Below are 14,946 nucleotides of genomic sequence, written 5' to 3'. Positions count from 1 at the left end.
ACCAGGGCAAGCTCCCGCTCTCACAGGGCCTTGGATGTAGTTATTCCTAGCTCACTAGGCCACCTCTCCGCCCTTGTTTGGGTAGTCTGTTTTGCAGTTTTCAGTGTGTTTAACGCGGTGTGTTTTGTCTCTGCCAGACCCTGTACCTGTGCTGGAGCTGGCTCAGCAGCTGCAGCTGAAGCTCCAGAGGATGCATGACATTGAGACAGAGAACACCAAACTTCGAGAGACACTGGAGGACTACAACAAAGAGTTTGCAGAGGTTAAAAACCAAGGTAAGGGACAGGACACATGCAGAGCCACACATTTGGGGATTTGACTGACTCTGAGAGGGGCATGGATGTAGGGCAAACAATTAATCATAGAGGAGCACATATCACCATTCCTTATTTCCCTATTTGTGTAGTTTGGCAGGTTTTTTAATATTCTCTTCTCTTGTATTCTGCGTTTGCTTTACCATTATGGCCAGTGAAAGTGCAGAGTACACTTGTGTGACCAAAACCAAACTAAGATGGTGTAGCAGGCTGCTTCAGTGAGGAGGCAAACCATCCTTGTGGCTAGGAAAGGCACATTTACACTGATTAATAGATGGGAAGAAAAATATACAGACGAGAAATGAAGGTGAAAAGACGGGATCTGTCCTAAAAATTGAACATATTGTTTAAGGTCGTCAGTGTATTGTAGTTGGAAATATAAGAAACAACAAGATGAAATAAAATAAAAATGTTTTAATCAGTTTGGCAATTGACCACCAGAAAAGTAAATATTTGTTATGACATTCAAACTGCTGCTACTCTGAGAACACTCTCAAAAGTAAATAATGATGAAAATGTTCACATGCAAGATAACAGTAACAATGTGTTTGTTATGCTTGAAGGTAACCTCACCATTCCCACCAGGAATGGGATTTTTCTTGATTCCTCTAGATTGAAGACAAATATATATATTTTGGCTTAAGTAACCTTAAAAAAATGGCTGTCAGACTGAAATGTAGAGGGGTGAAAAATATTCTAAATAGATTTAATTGTTTACAGTAATAACTTAAGTAAACTTGTTTTTTTAGTAATGTGAAGTTTTATAGGTGGCTCAAACTGGTTTTGCTGCTGCCAACATCACAGCTTCGCTATTGTTTTTGTACAAATGCCTGCTGGGGTGTGCGTCATACACTGAGTATGAGCAATTACGTCATACAACCCTACTTTAAGAATTTGGAACTATCCCTTTTATTATTGAGCTCTAAGTGAGGTGCGACAGAGGTTTAATAATTGCTTCTTGCAAGTTTCTCCACTCAAAAAAACAAAACTCGATATAATATACGAGTGTGGTATCTGATCAGGGCATAGGGCTTTTTGTTTGTGGCGTGGGAGGATACGGACACTCCGTATATTTTCTTGCTTATTTGGACCTTTGCCAATCACATTTCTGCATTATGTTTGCATGTTAATGAACTGAAATATAAGGTCATGGAAACATATTTAGCCCTTTTTCAAAGATCAAGGGCAAATTTGAACATATTCGAATGCCTTATAAATGTTTCAAACACACAAAATGTACAAGGTTTTACATTTTCAAATAGGTTTCAGGGGGAAAGGAACACGAGGCACAGTTTCATGAATAAAAAACGACAGGCTACCTCGGGGTAAAGAAAGACGGAAAAACTGACAGAGGCAAGAGATGAGTGAGAAGCAGCAATAAAAGTGGTATAATTTGGTCGAAAAGGAGGAGTGAGCGAGCGAGCAGGCAGTGTTTTGGAATCCCCCTTTCCTCAGCGAGAGTTAATTGGAACAGCTCGATAGCGGCAGGGTTCCATTTTGCCATTGATTTTCCTGTTCCCTCATCCTTTATCCCTCCTTCCCGCCTCAATAGATGGGGGATATTAAAACCCCAAAACACACTGTGGAACTCCCACTCCTGTTAAACGCACACGCAAACCTGCTCGCACACACACAGCACACACACACAGAGTGCAGGGGCCATTGATCCCCGCAACCTAAATGTTTAAAGTTCAGTTAAGCAGTTAAGGGGTAAGAGGGCTCTGAGGGGACTCTCCTCTATTGATTATGTGTCAGAGCAGTGAGACTGGAGTTTAAATCCCACACACACAAACACACACACACAAAGTGCTAAGAGCCCTCAGTCAAAGGCAGCAAGCAGCAATGCTCTTTATCATTGTCTCACTCACTTATATCTTTCTCTGTGAAACACACACACACACACACACACACACACACACACACACACACACACACACACACACACACACACACACACACACGTGCACACACACACACGTGCACACACAGAGGCCTATTTATTACCCCAGTTATGTGTTAGATTTATTTCAGGCTGCCCCATACAGACCTCAAGCCGTCAGCAAGTTATGGGGTTTCAGCACTAATGCAGTCCTAATGAATACAGCATATCTGCTGCTGGTGATCGGTGAATATCCTATACCAGTCATGGGTGTAAAGATTAGGCTGGAGCCATAGGGGCCATAGGCCTTAGACTGCGCTGACAGAGGAAGAATGTGGGATATGAAAAGCTGTTCCTTAAGAAAAGGTCAAACCCCCCCTGTCAGAGGGATTATCGTCATCACTGCCATTTATCACATCTAAGAAACAGCTATAGTCTGGTGTCTATATATTTAGCAAATTGTCTGTTTTTTTACTTTTCCTCTATACGTTCTGCTTCACCATCTCCAGAGGTGACCATTAAGGCCTTGAAGGAGAAGATCCGTGAGTACGAGCAGTCTCTGAAGAATCAAGCCGAGAACCTGGCCCAAGAGAAGCAGCTCCAGCTACACAACGACTATGCAGAGAAGGAGAGGTAAAAGTGTGTGTGTGTGTGTGTGTGTGTGTGTGTGTGTGTGTGTGTGTGTGTGTGTCAGCAGTGGTGTTTCAAGTAATAACCTCTGCATTCTTTTTCATTTAAAATCTTTGGGTCATTGTGCCCTTTGAACAGATATGCTATGATTCCAATCTTTGAAGGATTTAAGAATTCTTGCTTTTTTTCATTTTATGCAGAGCTATTCATGACTTAATTACTTTTTCTCAGCTAATAGTTCTTGGACTTGTTCCTCATAGTTATCGGTTCAATCAAGAAATTGCTGCTTGTTGGCATTGCCTTCCTTTAAAACATGAATACAGGGGTGAAAAGACTGAAAAGACGAAGCCAGCATTTTTGTCATGTGTGTGCTTGCCATTGTTGTCTTGATGGGAATCAACACCTCAGACTCCTATTTTCAGTTTTTACCACATTATTTCCAGCCTTTTTGTTCAGAATAATTGCTACCACAAACCTCTATTGTCTCTGAAAATATACACCACTGAATGAAACCCACTAAATGACTATGTAATGATAGAAAATATGCTTAGGTGTCATTTAATTTTAATCTAAAGTAATTTATTCTGATTTAATAGGTTACTTCCTTTCCAACCCCATTTTCCTGGCATTTTGGAGTCTGTTATTTTCAGATGCACGGGAAGCCTGTGGCAATAATAAATAAGCTCTCAATTACTGCCAGATAATAAAAAAAAACATGAAAAAACAGTGAGTACGGGAATGCTGTATTAACTCTTTGAAAGGCTAGACAGAGTCACAGGCAGGCAGCATCATAATGTTGCTTCACTTATGAACTCAAACGTATTGCTCAATGAATCAATAATATTATGCTGGCCAGGTCAAACTGAAAACAGGAGGTTCGGTTTTTCAAATGCAGGCGGAGAATTGACATGTCAACCTTAAATGAAGTTATCTCTGATAGCAGTGATGCTCCTATTTGGAAGTAAAGGGATATATAAACGTGTGCAGAGTCGAAGAGAAATGAGCACTCGTACGATTAGCTGGAGCAGCCCCCGGGCTTAAAGAGACGGCACATCTTCACTGAGGGTGAGCAGGAGTTAAAGGTGGTGATGGATGCAATAAAGCTGAACATGTTTCTAAACTAGGAAATGAAGCACTGCCAAAATCAAGAAATCAATAGAAAAGTCAATATGGTGGGTCATAGAGCTCAACAACACATGGTACTGTTCAGTGTTGCTCACGCGCGGATATAATAATAATAATAATATGTTAAGTGTTGTAATACTGGCTGCTGGAGAATGATTTCTGAATAACTGCAAACAGAACAGGGTAGTAGAATGCTCTGTCTGTTCAAAGGAAAACAAGTAAAGAGGAATATACTTTCCAATTTGTTTCCATTACTTTATTTGTTTGAACAGGAAAATACATTTTTTTCTGTGCTGTTTGATCATTTAGCTGCATTTTGGATAACACTTGCAATCCCTTTTTAACAATCTATACCTGCATATGGGTTATCCAAAAAGTTTGTCATTGTGTGAAAGTTTTCCTCAAGACAAAAGATCACTAGTTTGGATTACTTTCAGTTGCATCATATTCTCATTTAACATTTCGAGGCATTGCCAACAAATGCTACAGAGTTTTTTTTCTTCCACACTCCCTACAGTCATTAAAACACTTCACAAGAAACTTTCTCAGTGATCCTTTTTAAAAAGTCTCTGGCCCACTTGCTGTGTGTTTATTAAATGTTCAGTACAGAGCTCATATTTCTCCTCGTGTCAATCATCATGTTTGCCGTGAAGCCGTGTTAAAGCTCACTGCTCCTTTCAGACGTGCAGCAGAAGATCAATTGTCCAACTGTATTTCCTTTACGTCAGTGTTTTATAGGCCTCTTCCTGTCTGCAGAGAGCTGACTTCCTGTGTCTGAGAGGGGCAGTAAATGGATGGCACCTCTGATGCATTTTATCCTGCAAGGAGTGAGGGAAGGAGGGAGAGGGAGAGATGAAAGGATGAAGGAGAGGGCTGAAAAATAGAGATGACAGGAGAGACAGATTGGCGGAGAAGGGGGGCATCAAAGAGTGCCATAAAGACTGTCTTTGTGCTAGATTATTGATGTTTTTACACGCAGTGGCAATTTCTCAGCAGAGCCCAACTTTTTATATGCTAAGAATGAATCTATTTTATCCTTGTGGTTTCTGACACCCCCTTCCCCCTCTCTTACTAAACCCTTGCTCTCCCTCACTCTCCCCCTGGGTGCAGTGTGCCCCAGTGGCCAGACATTCCTCCCTAATAGGGCTGCTTAATGAGGAGTGGGTTGTGTTGGGAGGATTTTAGTGGGGAAAACACTTCAGAAATGGTGGGAAAATAGAGAATAGTTGCAGTTACCGCAAAGTGTGAAAGCAAGATGTACTGATACAGTACCTCTATCTGTGACTTCTTTGTCCAAACTCTTATTTTCTCACCTTCTGTCTGCCTCTGTAGGAAACTCCAGGAGAGCCAGGACTCCATGTCCTCACGGTTGGAGGAGTCCGAGCACAAGGCCCAGTCCCTACAGACAGGTACCAGCCTTACACAGACCTGAGAACTGTTTTAGCCCGCTCAATTAAAATGGCAACCTTATCACTTAATATTAGGTGGAGCTGGCTTTAAAGACTTGCTTTCAACTCTTAGGTATTTTTCACGGAATGTACATGTTTGAAAAGGTTTTGAAGTTAAACACTTAATCTGCTTCATCTGAACCAGGTGGGTGTGGTTTGATCAGATTGACAGTGGCCTAGCAACATGGGCAAATAACACCTTGACGCCAGGACAAAAGCACAAGCTGTTCAGAAATCTAAGGAAAAATATAAAGTTAAAAAAAGTGAGGTGAAAGAAAAATGAATCTGAAGAAGATCTTTTTTCTTTAGACAAAAACGTCTAAATCTAAATTTTAAGAATAAAGTTGATATACCATTTAATAAACCTCAAACTACCAGGGGTATCATATCACGTTTTTATTTTAAATAACCATAATCTTTATTTACAGAATGCCTAGAAGGAAGCAGTTTTAGAAAATATGTTTTCAGGGTCTTTGAAAAGTAGTGTTTCTACTTGGTTATATATTATTTATTTGAAAGTCGACGATTGAAATTCACAACCGACTCTTTTTCCGTCTTTTGCAGCACTTGAAACAACTCAGGCCGAGCTCTTTGATTTGAAGACCAAGTATGACGAGGAATCCACAGCAAAGTACGTGTCCTGGTGATATATGCGTGTGTTTTGCTGGTGACTTCTCCCCTCTGGCTCCTCCATATTCTGTTCCTGACATAATCATCCTGTTTAGTGGATCTCCGTCCCTGGAAACTCCCCCTTCTCTCCCCCAACAGCTGGATTGTCTCCCACAACGCTCGGCAAAATCCAAATCCCAGCATTACCCAACGCACTGTAAATACTGACTGGGATTGTAATGCGTTCTGCAGCCACAGCAGCACCGAAATAAGGATTTTCTGTGTGTGGTGATTCATCAGGGTCCTGAGGAGGAGGAGAAGCTGACGAGGGTCGCTTTGAGATCTCTGACTAAAAGCCACGCAGGCTTCTAACAAGACCTTTAAGATCAGGTGGCTTCAATTACGTGAGCTGTAGGCATCTATCATTATCGATCTTATAGTAGTGGCGAGGATGAGAACAGAAGCTTTTCCATGTCAGCACTCCTCACTGTGAAGTGGCACTTTATGACATTCACACTCTTTGTTCCCTCGGGGTTAGTAGCGAGAACCAGAGCCACTCGAGCCCCCAAATCAGCATTCAGAAAGTTAAAATACTGACAAAAAAATGAAGCCTTTTATGGTGTTTTATTGGTAATTGGTGTAAAGGACAGATCCCCGTTTCCTTAAAGCATCAACTCTTTTTTTTATATCACTTATACTATTTATAGAAATGTTCCGTGCGTGCGCCCTGCCTACAGAGAACTACACCTATCAACTTAGCTTTTAAGGTTTTCCCCCCCCTCGCCATTTACCCTTCCCCAAACTCACTGTGTGTCTTTCCATTAACAGAGTTGTTAAATTGATTGGCTGTTAAAAACAGATCGATCCCTCTCCTCTCGTCCTCAGGATACTTTCCCCCCTCGTTTCTAGCACACTGTCTTTTTTTTTCTTTCTCCTGCACTGCGAGTGTAAGAGGAAAGGCGACCAGAAGATATTGCATGCAGTATAATGGCACTAATCAATAGGCTCATAGTTTATCATAGAAGCCCCCCCTCTTTATTTTTATTTTTTCATGACTATATATCCTCTACTTTATCTCATTTCTTTACACTTTCTTATTCGCTTTTGCGTCCTTGTCTGTTCCTTTCATGTCAGAAGAAACGCATTTTGAAAAGACATATATAGAAGGTCTCATTTGCTTACAGAAGCTAATAAACACATGCCAGTCCACACACACACACACACACATCCTCATACAAATACACACTCACTCACTCACTCACTCGTGAGCCTGAGGCAGTCAGGGTCCTTGACTATGTGGCGTGCTGTGATCTGAAATTTTAATGCAACGCTTTAAAGCACACACAAACCCTCTCTAACCCTGCACCCTCCCAGTCCTTGGAGTCCTTCCCCCGTTTACTGCTTGGCTGAGCAAATCGCCAGTGTTTGGCTGAACACAACTTTTAACCCTTCGACTGCATATATTTTGGCCCTGCAAAACACAAACTCCATACATATCATGCACTTTTTCCACACATACACACACACTTCTGCTCTAAACTTTCCACTAAGGAGGACATTGCGTGACAAATCCCCCATCCTCCTGCTGCATTCGGGTAATCTGCCTTTTAAAATACACTTACACACACTCAGACACGGACGTACACACACTCAGAGAGAATTTGGTCGATGTTGCAGTGCCCGGAGTGTGTGAGCGGCAGCGGGAGGCGGGCCTGCAGATGTAGCGTCGACCCCTGTGTGTGTTGGCGCTGTGAGGGTCTGGCTGGCCGCATTTTACCCGTTTAGTCCCTGTTAAAGATTAATGATATATTGATCCCCAGCCCCACAGGATTCTCTGTGTGCGTGTGTGTGTGCGCATGCTCCTCTATAAGCTTGTGTTGCTTTATCTGTGTCTAAAAGGACTGATAACATTTTGGGGAAAAACATTACATTTCTGATAATTAAGAAAGAAAAGCCTTTTGACTGTTGCCTGTGTCCCTCTCAACCACAAACAAACACAAAATGGCGCACAACATGCACAGACACACTCTCACAGCTAGCTTCTTTTTAAGCCTCCTTGAAATCCCCAAGGTAACACGCTGTGAAAACGCAATGTGGAGAAAGCTAAGGAAAGAAAAGGAATGGAGTGATGAAAGCTAGAGGGCAAGAAGCGAGTCAGAGACTGGAGGCTCCAGCGAGGAAGAGGGGATAAGAGTGTGATAGAGGAGGGAAATGAAAATCTAAATCAGGGGAATATCCTGCTGGCACTGAGGACAGAGGCCGAGGAAGAGAGGGCGAGAGATGACAGAGGGGAGGTGGAAAGGGGGGAAAAAGATGAAAGGAGGAAAAGTGGAGGGGAAAGGAACGGGTTGAGGGAGGCAGGCAGAGGGTGAAGAGAAAAGGAGCGGTTGAGTGAGGAGCAAGCGAGAGAAGATGATAAGAGATGAAAAGGCCTGTCTGCGATAGAGGAAGTACAGTAGGGTCTTAGAGGCTCTGGGCTTGTTTCTGAAGTCCTACAGTGCTCACTGATGTCACTTGTGCTGCCATTGGCTTTCATGGTACAAAAGCGTGTGTGTTGTTTGTCTATGTGATTTTCCAGTGCAGCTGTGCGTCTGCTCTATAGCTCCTCCCTGTGGCTGCTATATTAAGCCGTGTAGGTGTGTTTTAGTGGGTTTAAATCCGATTTTTACCATTAATAAGGACACTCCCTTTACTGTTTAGTGTTTGAATTAATTCCAGCATCAGCTGGCCAAGGACAGTTCCTGCCCTGCGCAGCGACTGACTGACTGTATCAGGATATGGAGAAAATCCCTTCCCTGTGATCTGCTTTGGCCCTCAGCCTCAAGCTTTGCCTTTTTATAATTCCCAAATACAGCCAAATCCAAAGGTTATTTAAGAAGACTTTGTGCATCTGTACTTTGATTAAATGATCACATTTGGAGTAGGAGCGGTGGTGTATTTGGGTTGCATTACTACCCATAAACGCTCTCCATTACAAGCTTTTCTGGCTTGTTGGCTCTCTGACCCTACATTTGTGTGTGCGTGAGTGCGCACGTGGGTCCGCACACTATAGCTTAAGACAGGATAAAAGCCGCCGAGGTAGTGTACTATTATGTTGCTTAAATGCATACTAGATCCTTTTAACTGTAAGGCAAATACTAAAAGCGTAGAGTGAAAAGCTCTCCCACCCACATCTGATTCTTTTTGCTGCATTGCCTGTGGCACAATGTTGACCTAATATCAACTGTGTCTGTTTTGTTAAACACATTCAAATCAGTAGTACTCAAGCCTATGGGACATAACGCTGTTTCTCATACTGTGAAACACAAATACAAAAGCTGCGTGGGTTATTGGGTTCACTATCAAAAGATTGCAGGGAAATCAAAAGGTCTTAATGGACATGGCTCACATCTTTGAACTCAATGCCACTCTTGTGTTCTTATCAACATATAATGTGTTGAATAAAATCTCATGCACACACTGTGTCTTTGCACGGCATTCAAGACAAACATGTTCATGCATTTTGTTGTTGTAACCTTATACGGCAAAATGTATTCAACATTTATCCTGGAACGCACGCTGACTCACAACTCATTAACAGAAAGGGTCATCTTATTGTTTAACCATGGTGCATACCTATACTTTTTGCAAGTCTTGAAGAAATTGACTTTCAAACTTTCATTCATTGTTAAGTGACAGGGTTTCACGTCACTCAGGAAAGAGGGTTATACTTTTTTTTTTCTCAAGTTCAGTGGTATTATGGGGATGTATTCTTGCTGTGTGACCTCTAGCAAGTGAGAGGTGAACCATGGCCCCCATCCAGACCATTAGTCAGACACAATCACACAGCTTCATAGCAGATTAGTCGGCTGTATTAGGACTTAGAGCTCTATTAATGTAATCCCTCTGTTTTAGTGTAGCCTGGGTTTAGGGGCTTACACACACACACACACACACACACACACACACACACACACACACACACACACACACACACACACACACACACACACACACACACACACACACACACACACACACACACACACACCGATGCATGCACACACACACACACACACACACACACACACACACACACACACACACACACACACACACACCGATGCATGCACACACACACACACACACACACACACACACACCGATGCATGCACACATACAAGCTGTTTGGGTTATGGAGTTCACAATCGATGGATTAAGGTGAAATGTAGACAGTAGCTTAATGGACACAGCATCAGCCTCCTAAATGAGTTCTCTCTAAACAATCGCACTCACACGTGATGTGTGCAGAGTGTACTTCCTGGGATTCATCTGTCCATTCTTTCATATTTGTTTTGTATTTGTTACAAGCGCTGTCACTTCCTGTGTTTTAACAGTAAATGTCTTTCTCAGGGCCGATGAGATTGAGATGGTGATGACAGACCTGGAAAGAGCCAATCAGGTAAACTTCATAGCTGAACATTTTTACACAGCATTGTTCAAATTCTCTGTCACACTATCCTTCAATATTTGTATTATTAAAATATAGAAAAATAAACTGAGAGGAATGTGTTTAAATTGATGCATGTACATTTTATATAGAGATTCTAGTGATATTCTATTTTTTTCTTACCGTCAACAAATTTCACAAAAAGACCGAAACCAAAATACTTTCAAATGTCTTTGAAAGGTCTTATTTTGCTGTTTGTTTTGAGACAAAGAGCTCCATTGTCGTCCAAAGAAACGTTAAAAACACATTAGTAAGCCACAAAGTTGCACTGGGTGACGTGTTCCTGCTTTAAAAGGTTAAACATGGGAACTGCAGTTTTGTTTATTTGTTTAGTCAATCCCACGTACACCGTCATGCTATTGTATCTATCCAGTCGAACAGCAAGCATGTCTTCACTTGGTTGTTAAAGTAGTCCTCGACGTAAGCACTATTTACTCCTGTTTGAGTTGCGTTTGTTTGAAACGACATTCTACTTTAAGTATTGATTGATGGACTACACACTGGTGGTTTGGATCTCATTTTAAATCAAATATGTTTCAGAAAACAATCAACATAGAATATCCACAGGCTTATCCGTTAAAATATAAATATCCGTCTCTTCAGAATCTATGAAATGTGGCTTCCATGAACAAATAGTGACTTCTTACTGTGAGGGCTGCTGTTTGTTTTACATGTTTAATACACACCTAGTAAACCCACCCTGCTGAAATAAGCCCCCTGGCGTGCTCTCTGCCCTTGTGTTGTAAACATTCCTGTGGTATCTGTTAATGTCATTGTTGTTAACTTTCATTATTAGCCCAAGAATATGATTTGTGGCTAAAGGGGTAGCATAGGCATGTAATGTTAATATTAGCCTAAAGGTTAGCGCTCCAACTATAATGCCACACACACACACTATTCACACTTCTGATTTGAGGTTTAAAGAGGATGACAGCATGGCCTCCAGCTCAGTCACAGACTTTTTATACGCTTTTATAAAGAGAAAATGGAAAACAGGATTTCTCTCTTACAACAAACCGTCCAATTCCCACCCAGTCAATAACCGCTCTCAATATGGTTGCAATTAGGAACAGTGTGGAATCGGCTCCCTGTGACTCTTAATGATGGCAAGTTGGCCGGTGTTGCAGATGATTCCCAACTGGAGCTTGGCGGTTTGGCCATAAACACAAAGCAGCGGGTATCTCTATCCCAGGACTCATTTAATATTTTCAATTAAGGAAAAATCCCCCCTCCTCCATCATCACACACTTACTTTGCGTTCTCTCTGCCCCCCCTCCACTTTGTAGTGTCTGTTTGTTTTTGCTGGGATGGGGTGGACTTGCTTTCCATAAAGACACACACAGTAGGCCGTTAGAAGGTGGTGGTCTATTTGAAACGTTTACTCCTTCAATCTGATTCACTATCTGGTATGCCAAACCCTTGTGCAGTGTGGTCCATTCATTTAGTTTACTTTGCCGAGCCTGAAAACAAATGTTGAGCTAATTATTAGTAACGTTTCATCACCAACATCATCTTCCAAAGTACATTAAGTTGCTACACATGATGCTCTCTCCCTGTAAATGTTTTAGATTTAGTTTTCAATTGGTCTTGCTCATGTGTCTATGCTAAAAAAGGACATTAGCTGTTAATTGACCATTAGATCTATCATTTATGACAATGTTTGAACCTCTTGTGGATTTTTCCTAAACTTCTCCTCCTCTCCTCCCAGCGAGCAGAGGCAGCTCAGCGCGACATGGACTCGCTCAGAGAGCAGGTGTCCTTGAGCAGCCAATCCCAGCTGGGCATCCCGGCCAAGGCCGACCCCGACACGGTAACACATCACACTCTGATTTACTGCATGGCTGACAAATAGGTATTGATGGTCTAAAGATCAGCTGGGCCTTTTTTATGCGAGAGGCGATCAACTTATCTTAAAGGTCACACATCGGTGTCATCAATGGTGTATTGATTTGCAAAGGAAAGGTTGCCAGGGTGGCTATAAGTGATTGGTGTATTGATTTACTCATTTATTGGGTCAATTCAACGACTGCTGAGGTGAAGTTTAGTTAGTGACAGACGGCCACACCAAAGTATTTGCTTCATTGATCCTCAATTTTGGGTGGTCGTTATTAATTAACGCATCACAAATATGTATTGATCTAAAGGCAATTATGCAAATTAGTCGCTTTTCGGCGCCTCCCGCTTTGTTAACGCTGCTTTGGTTGTCTTGTGTAATTCGTGGAGAACCGAAGAGTTTTTGTTTTGGGGGGGGGGGGTCAGTCCGTCAGTCCGTCCGACTGACGGACAACTTCTCACTTCTAGATCGCAAAATAATTAAACAAGCGAGTGCCTGTTTTTCCTGGCCAAGGACAGGTTCCTTGAACACAACACGAGCGTAACGTGTCTTCACGTGGTTATGTCTCGTCTGAAAGGAGTTTAGACTAGACTAGAGTGCTTACGGAGAGCACCGGAACGCCGCTCCAGCTCTTCAAATATTGCAGTACCCATAAGGAGCCGTACACACCGCAGTGTTTGCGTGGCTGTCTTTAGTTTAAGCACAGTGACGATCTGTTATTATTAGCATCTGGTTAGCTAGCTATGCTAACGAATTTAAAGAGCTTTTCTACAACCAGGTGGAAGAGAGCTCTCTCCTGAGAGGCTCAAATAACCTCAGCTCAGTGAGGTTAAGGCACACCTTGATATGATCATTATAATTATTAATGAGACATTAGAGACTAAATGAAAAACAGGTATAAAATACTATATGACAGTAACAAAAAAGTTGTTCAAAATAACAAGAATAGAGTTTAAAAGGGGAGTGATTTGTAAAATATCCCAAAAGAAAAATCTGCTTACAGTTCTGTTTCAAATGGGTGTTGAAAGATGTATCCATAGATCTCCTCATGTTGCTCTCAAAGTGCACCAGATTGATGCTTTTAACATGTTTTAACTTCAATATTAAAAAAAAAATCTTCCCGGGGGAGCATGCCCCCGGAGCCTCCTAGAGGAGGTTAGGTCCCCCCCACTTAAATCATGTTAACATGGATACTAAATACATTTACACACATCTTGTGTCCATATCTTTCTGTTTTGGTGGTCATGCCACATCGTGCAAATGCATGCATGCGCGAGTCATGGTGAGATATCTGGATTAAGAGGTTGCTTTTTCTTTGCACAGCATGAAAGAAAGGCCAAATGAATTGGCTGTGATTTTAGTTTTTTTAAGCAGAGGTTGAGTTCAATAATTTGTACGGCCCTCGGAGTATTTTGTAAAAATTGAAAGGAAAAAGGTTCCCCACCCCTGCTGTAAATAATAATAAAAACCCTTGATTTATAACTTAACATCTCTGTCTCCTATTGATCTGAGTATATTATAAAGAATAGCCAGTTAATTGAAGCATTATAGCACAGGCCTTTGTCAGATGGTATGTTACGCTGTTTTTTTCCTGCTTCGAATAGTTCTCTTTTTTCACCATACCTGTGTTTGCATCACTGTAAAGGAAAGACCTTTTGAAACAATAATCAGTACATTGACCCGCTTCTCTCTGATTTCTGTAATGATTGATTGAAAGTATCTGAAAGCAGGACTTCATCTGGCTGTGGTATTAGTTTTATTTTGCTCATTTGATTAAATTGCTTTCTATTTGGCTTTATGGAACAGCAGACGGAGGGGTCATCCAACTCAAGTCAGGAGGCGGAGCTACGGGCCAAAGAAAGGGAGACAGCCCAGCTGGTGGAGGACGTCCAGAGACTGCAGGCCAGCCTGACCAAACTCCGAGAGACCACCAGCTCTCAGATTGCACAGCTGGAGGAGCAGCTTAGCAGCAAGACTGCCACTCTCAAGGTACAACCAGGAAACACTGCTGCAGTTTTTAGTTTGTCATTAGACGGATTTTAAATTATTCATTTTCTCAAAATACTTTTTCTGTACTACTGTATTTGTGGCTTTATCTAGCTTCGTGGTGTATTCTGACCACACACACTTTGGTTAGCTCTGTTCTGTTATCTAGAGTAAAGATTCTAAAAAGAGTACATGACATATGAAGTTCCAAGGATTACTTATTTTCTGAACTATTTAATTCATTTCCATGTCATTTATCTACAGGAATTGGAGGAGAAAGTGCTTAAGCAAGCTGACTATGAGGAGGTGAAGAAGGAGTTGAGGTGAGGAGAACACACACAGAGGAGTACACACAGACGTATATATTGCATTAGTTTGATGTCTTAACAATGTTAAACATGATGTGTGTCTGCCCCTCCATGCTTTCTTATCCTCGAAGAGATACAAATAGAAAAGCTAGCACTGGAGATGTGTTTCTTTTAGTAGGAGGTTGATGTGTATTTTCTCTCTCCTCAGCATCCTCAAGTCCATGGAGTTTGGGACATCTGACTCTATGCAGGTAAAGGTTACAGTTACAATATACCTTCACATAATTCTGTAGCAATAGTTATTTAAATAATGATGAAACAAAT

At 41.7% G+C, this 14,946-nt stretch overlaps 1 protein-coding gene across 7 annotated transcripts in view; it reads left to right on the top strand.

The window, feature by feature from the left end:
* cux1a (cut-like homeobox 1a) overlaps window positions 1–14,946 on the top strand; it is a 63,687-nt gene that overhangs the window by 35,081 nt on the left and 13,660 nt on the right. For 5 of the 7 annotated variants that reach the window (XM_079679234.1, XM_079679233.1, XM_079679230.1 and 2 more), the window contains 9 exons: window positions 138–275; window positions 2,703–2,826; window positions 5,281–5,357; window positions 5,961–6,027; window positions 10,398–10,446; window positions 12,203–12,304; window positions 14,135–14,317; window positions 14,579–14,637; window positions 14,831–14,873. In XM_079679234.1, the coding sequence (XP_079535360.1) occupies window positions 191–275; window positions 2,703–2,826; window positions 5,281–5,357; window positions 5,961–6,027; window positions 10,398–10,446; window positions 12,203–12,304; window positions 14,135–14,317; window positions 14,579–14,637; window positions 14,831–14,873 (789 nt within the window). In that variant the 5' untranslated portion in view covers window positions 138–190. The remainder of the gene's footprint in view (window positions 1–137; window positions 276–2,702; window positions 2,827–5,280; window positions 5,358–5,960; window positions 6,028–10,397; window positions 10,447–12,202; window positions 12,305–14,134; window positions 14,318–14,578; window positions 14,638–14,830; window positions 14,874–14,946) is intronic. The other 2 variants (XM_079679231.1, XM_079679235.1) reach the window with 1 other exon arrangement.

The sequence above is a fragment of the Notothenia rossii genome, assembly GCF_949606895.1.
Source record: "Notothenia rossii genome assembly, chromosome: 4".
Lineage (NCBI taxonomy): Eukaryota > Metazoa > Chordata > Actinopteri > Perciformes > Nototheniidae > Notothenia > Notothenia rossii.
This window is presented reverse-complemented; position numbering and strand designations above follow the sequence as displayed.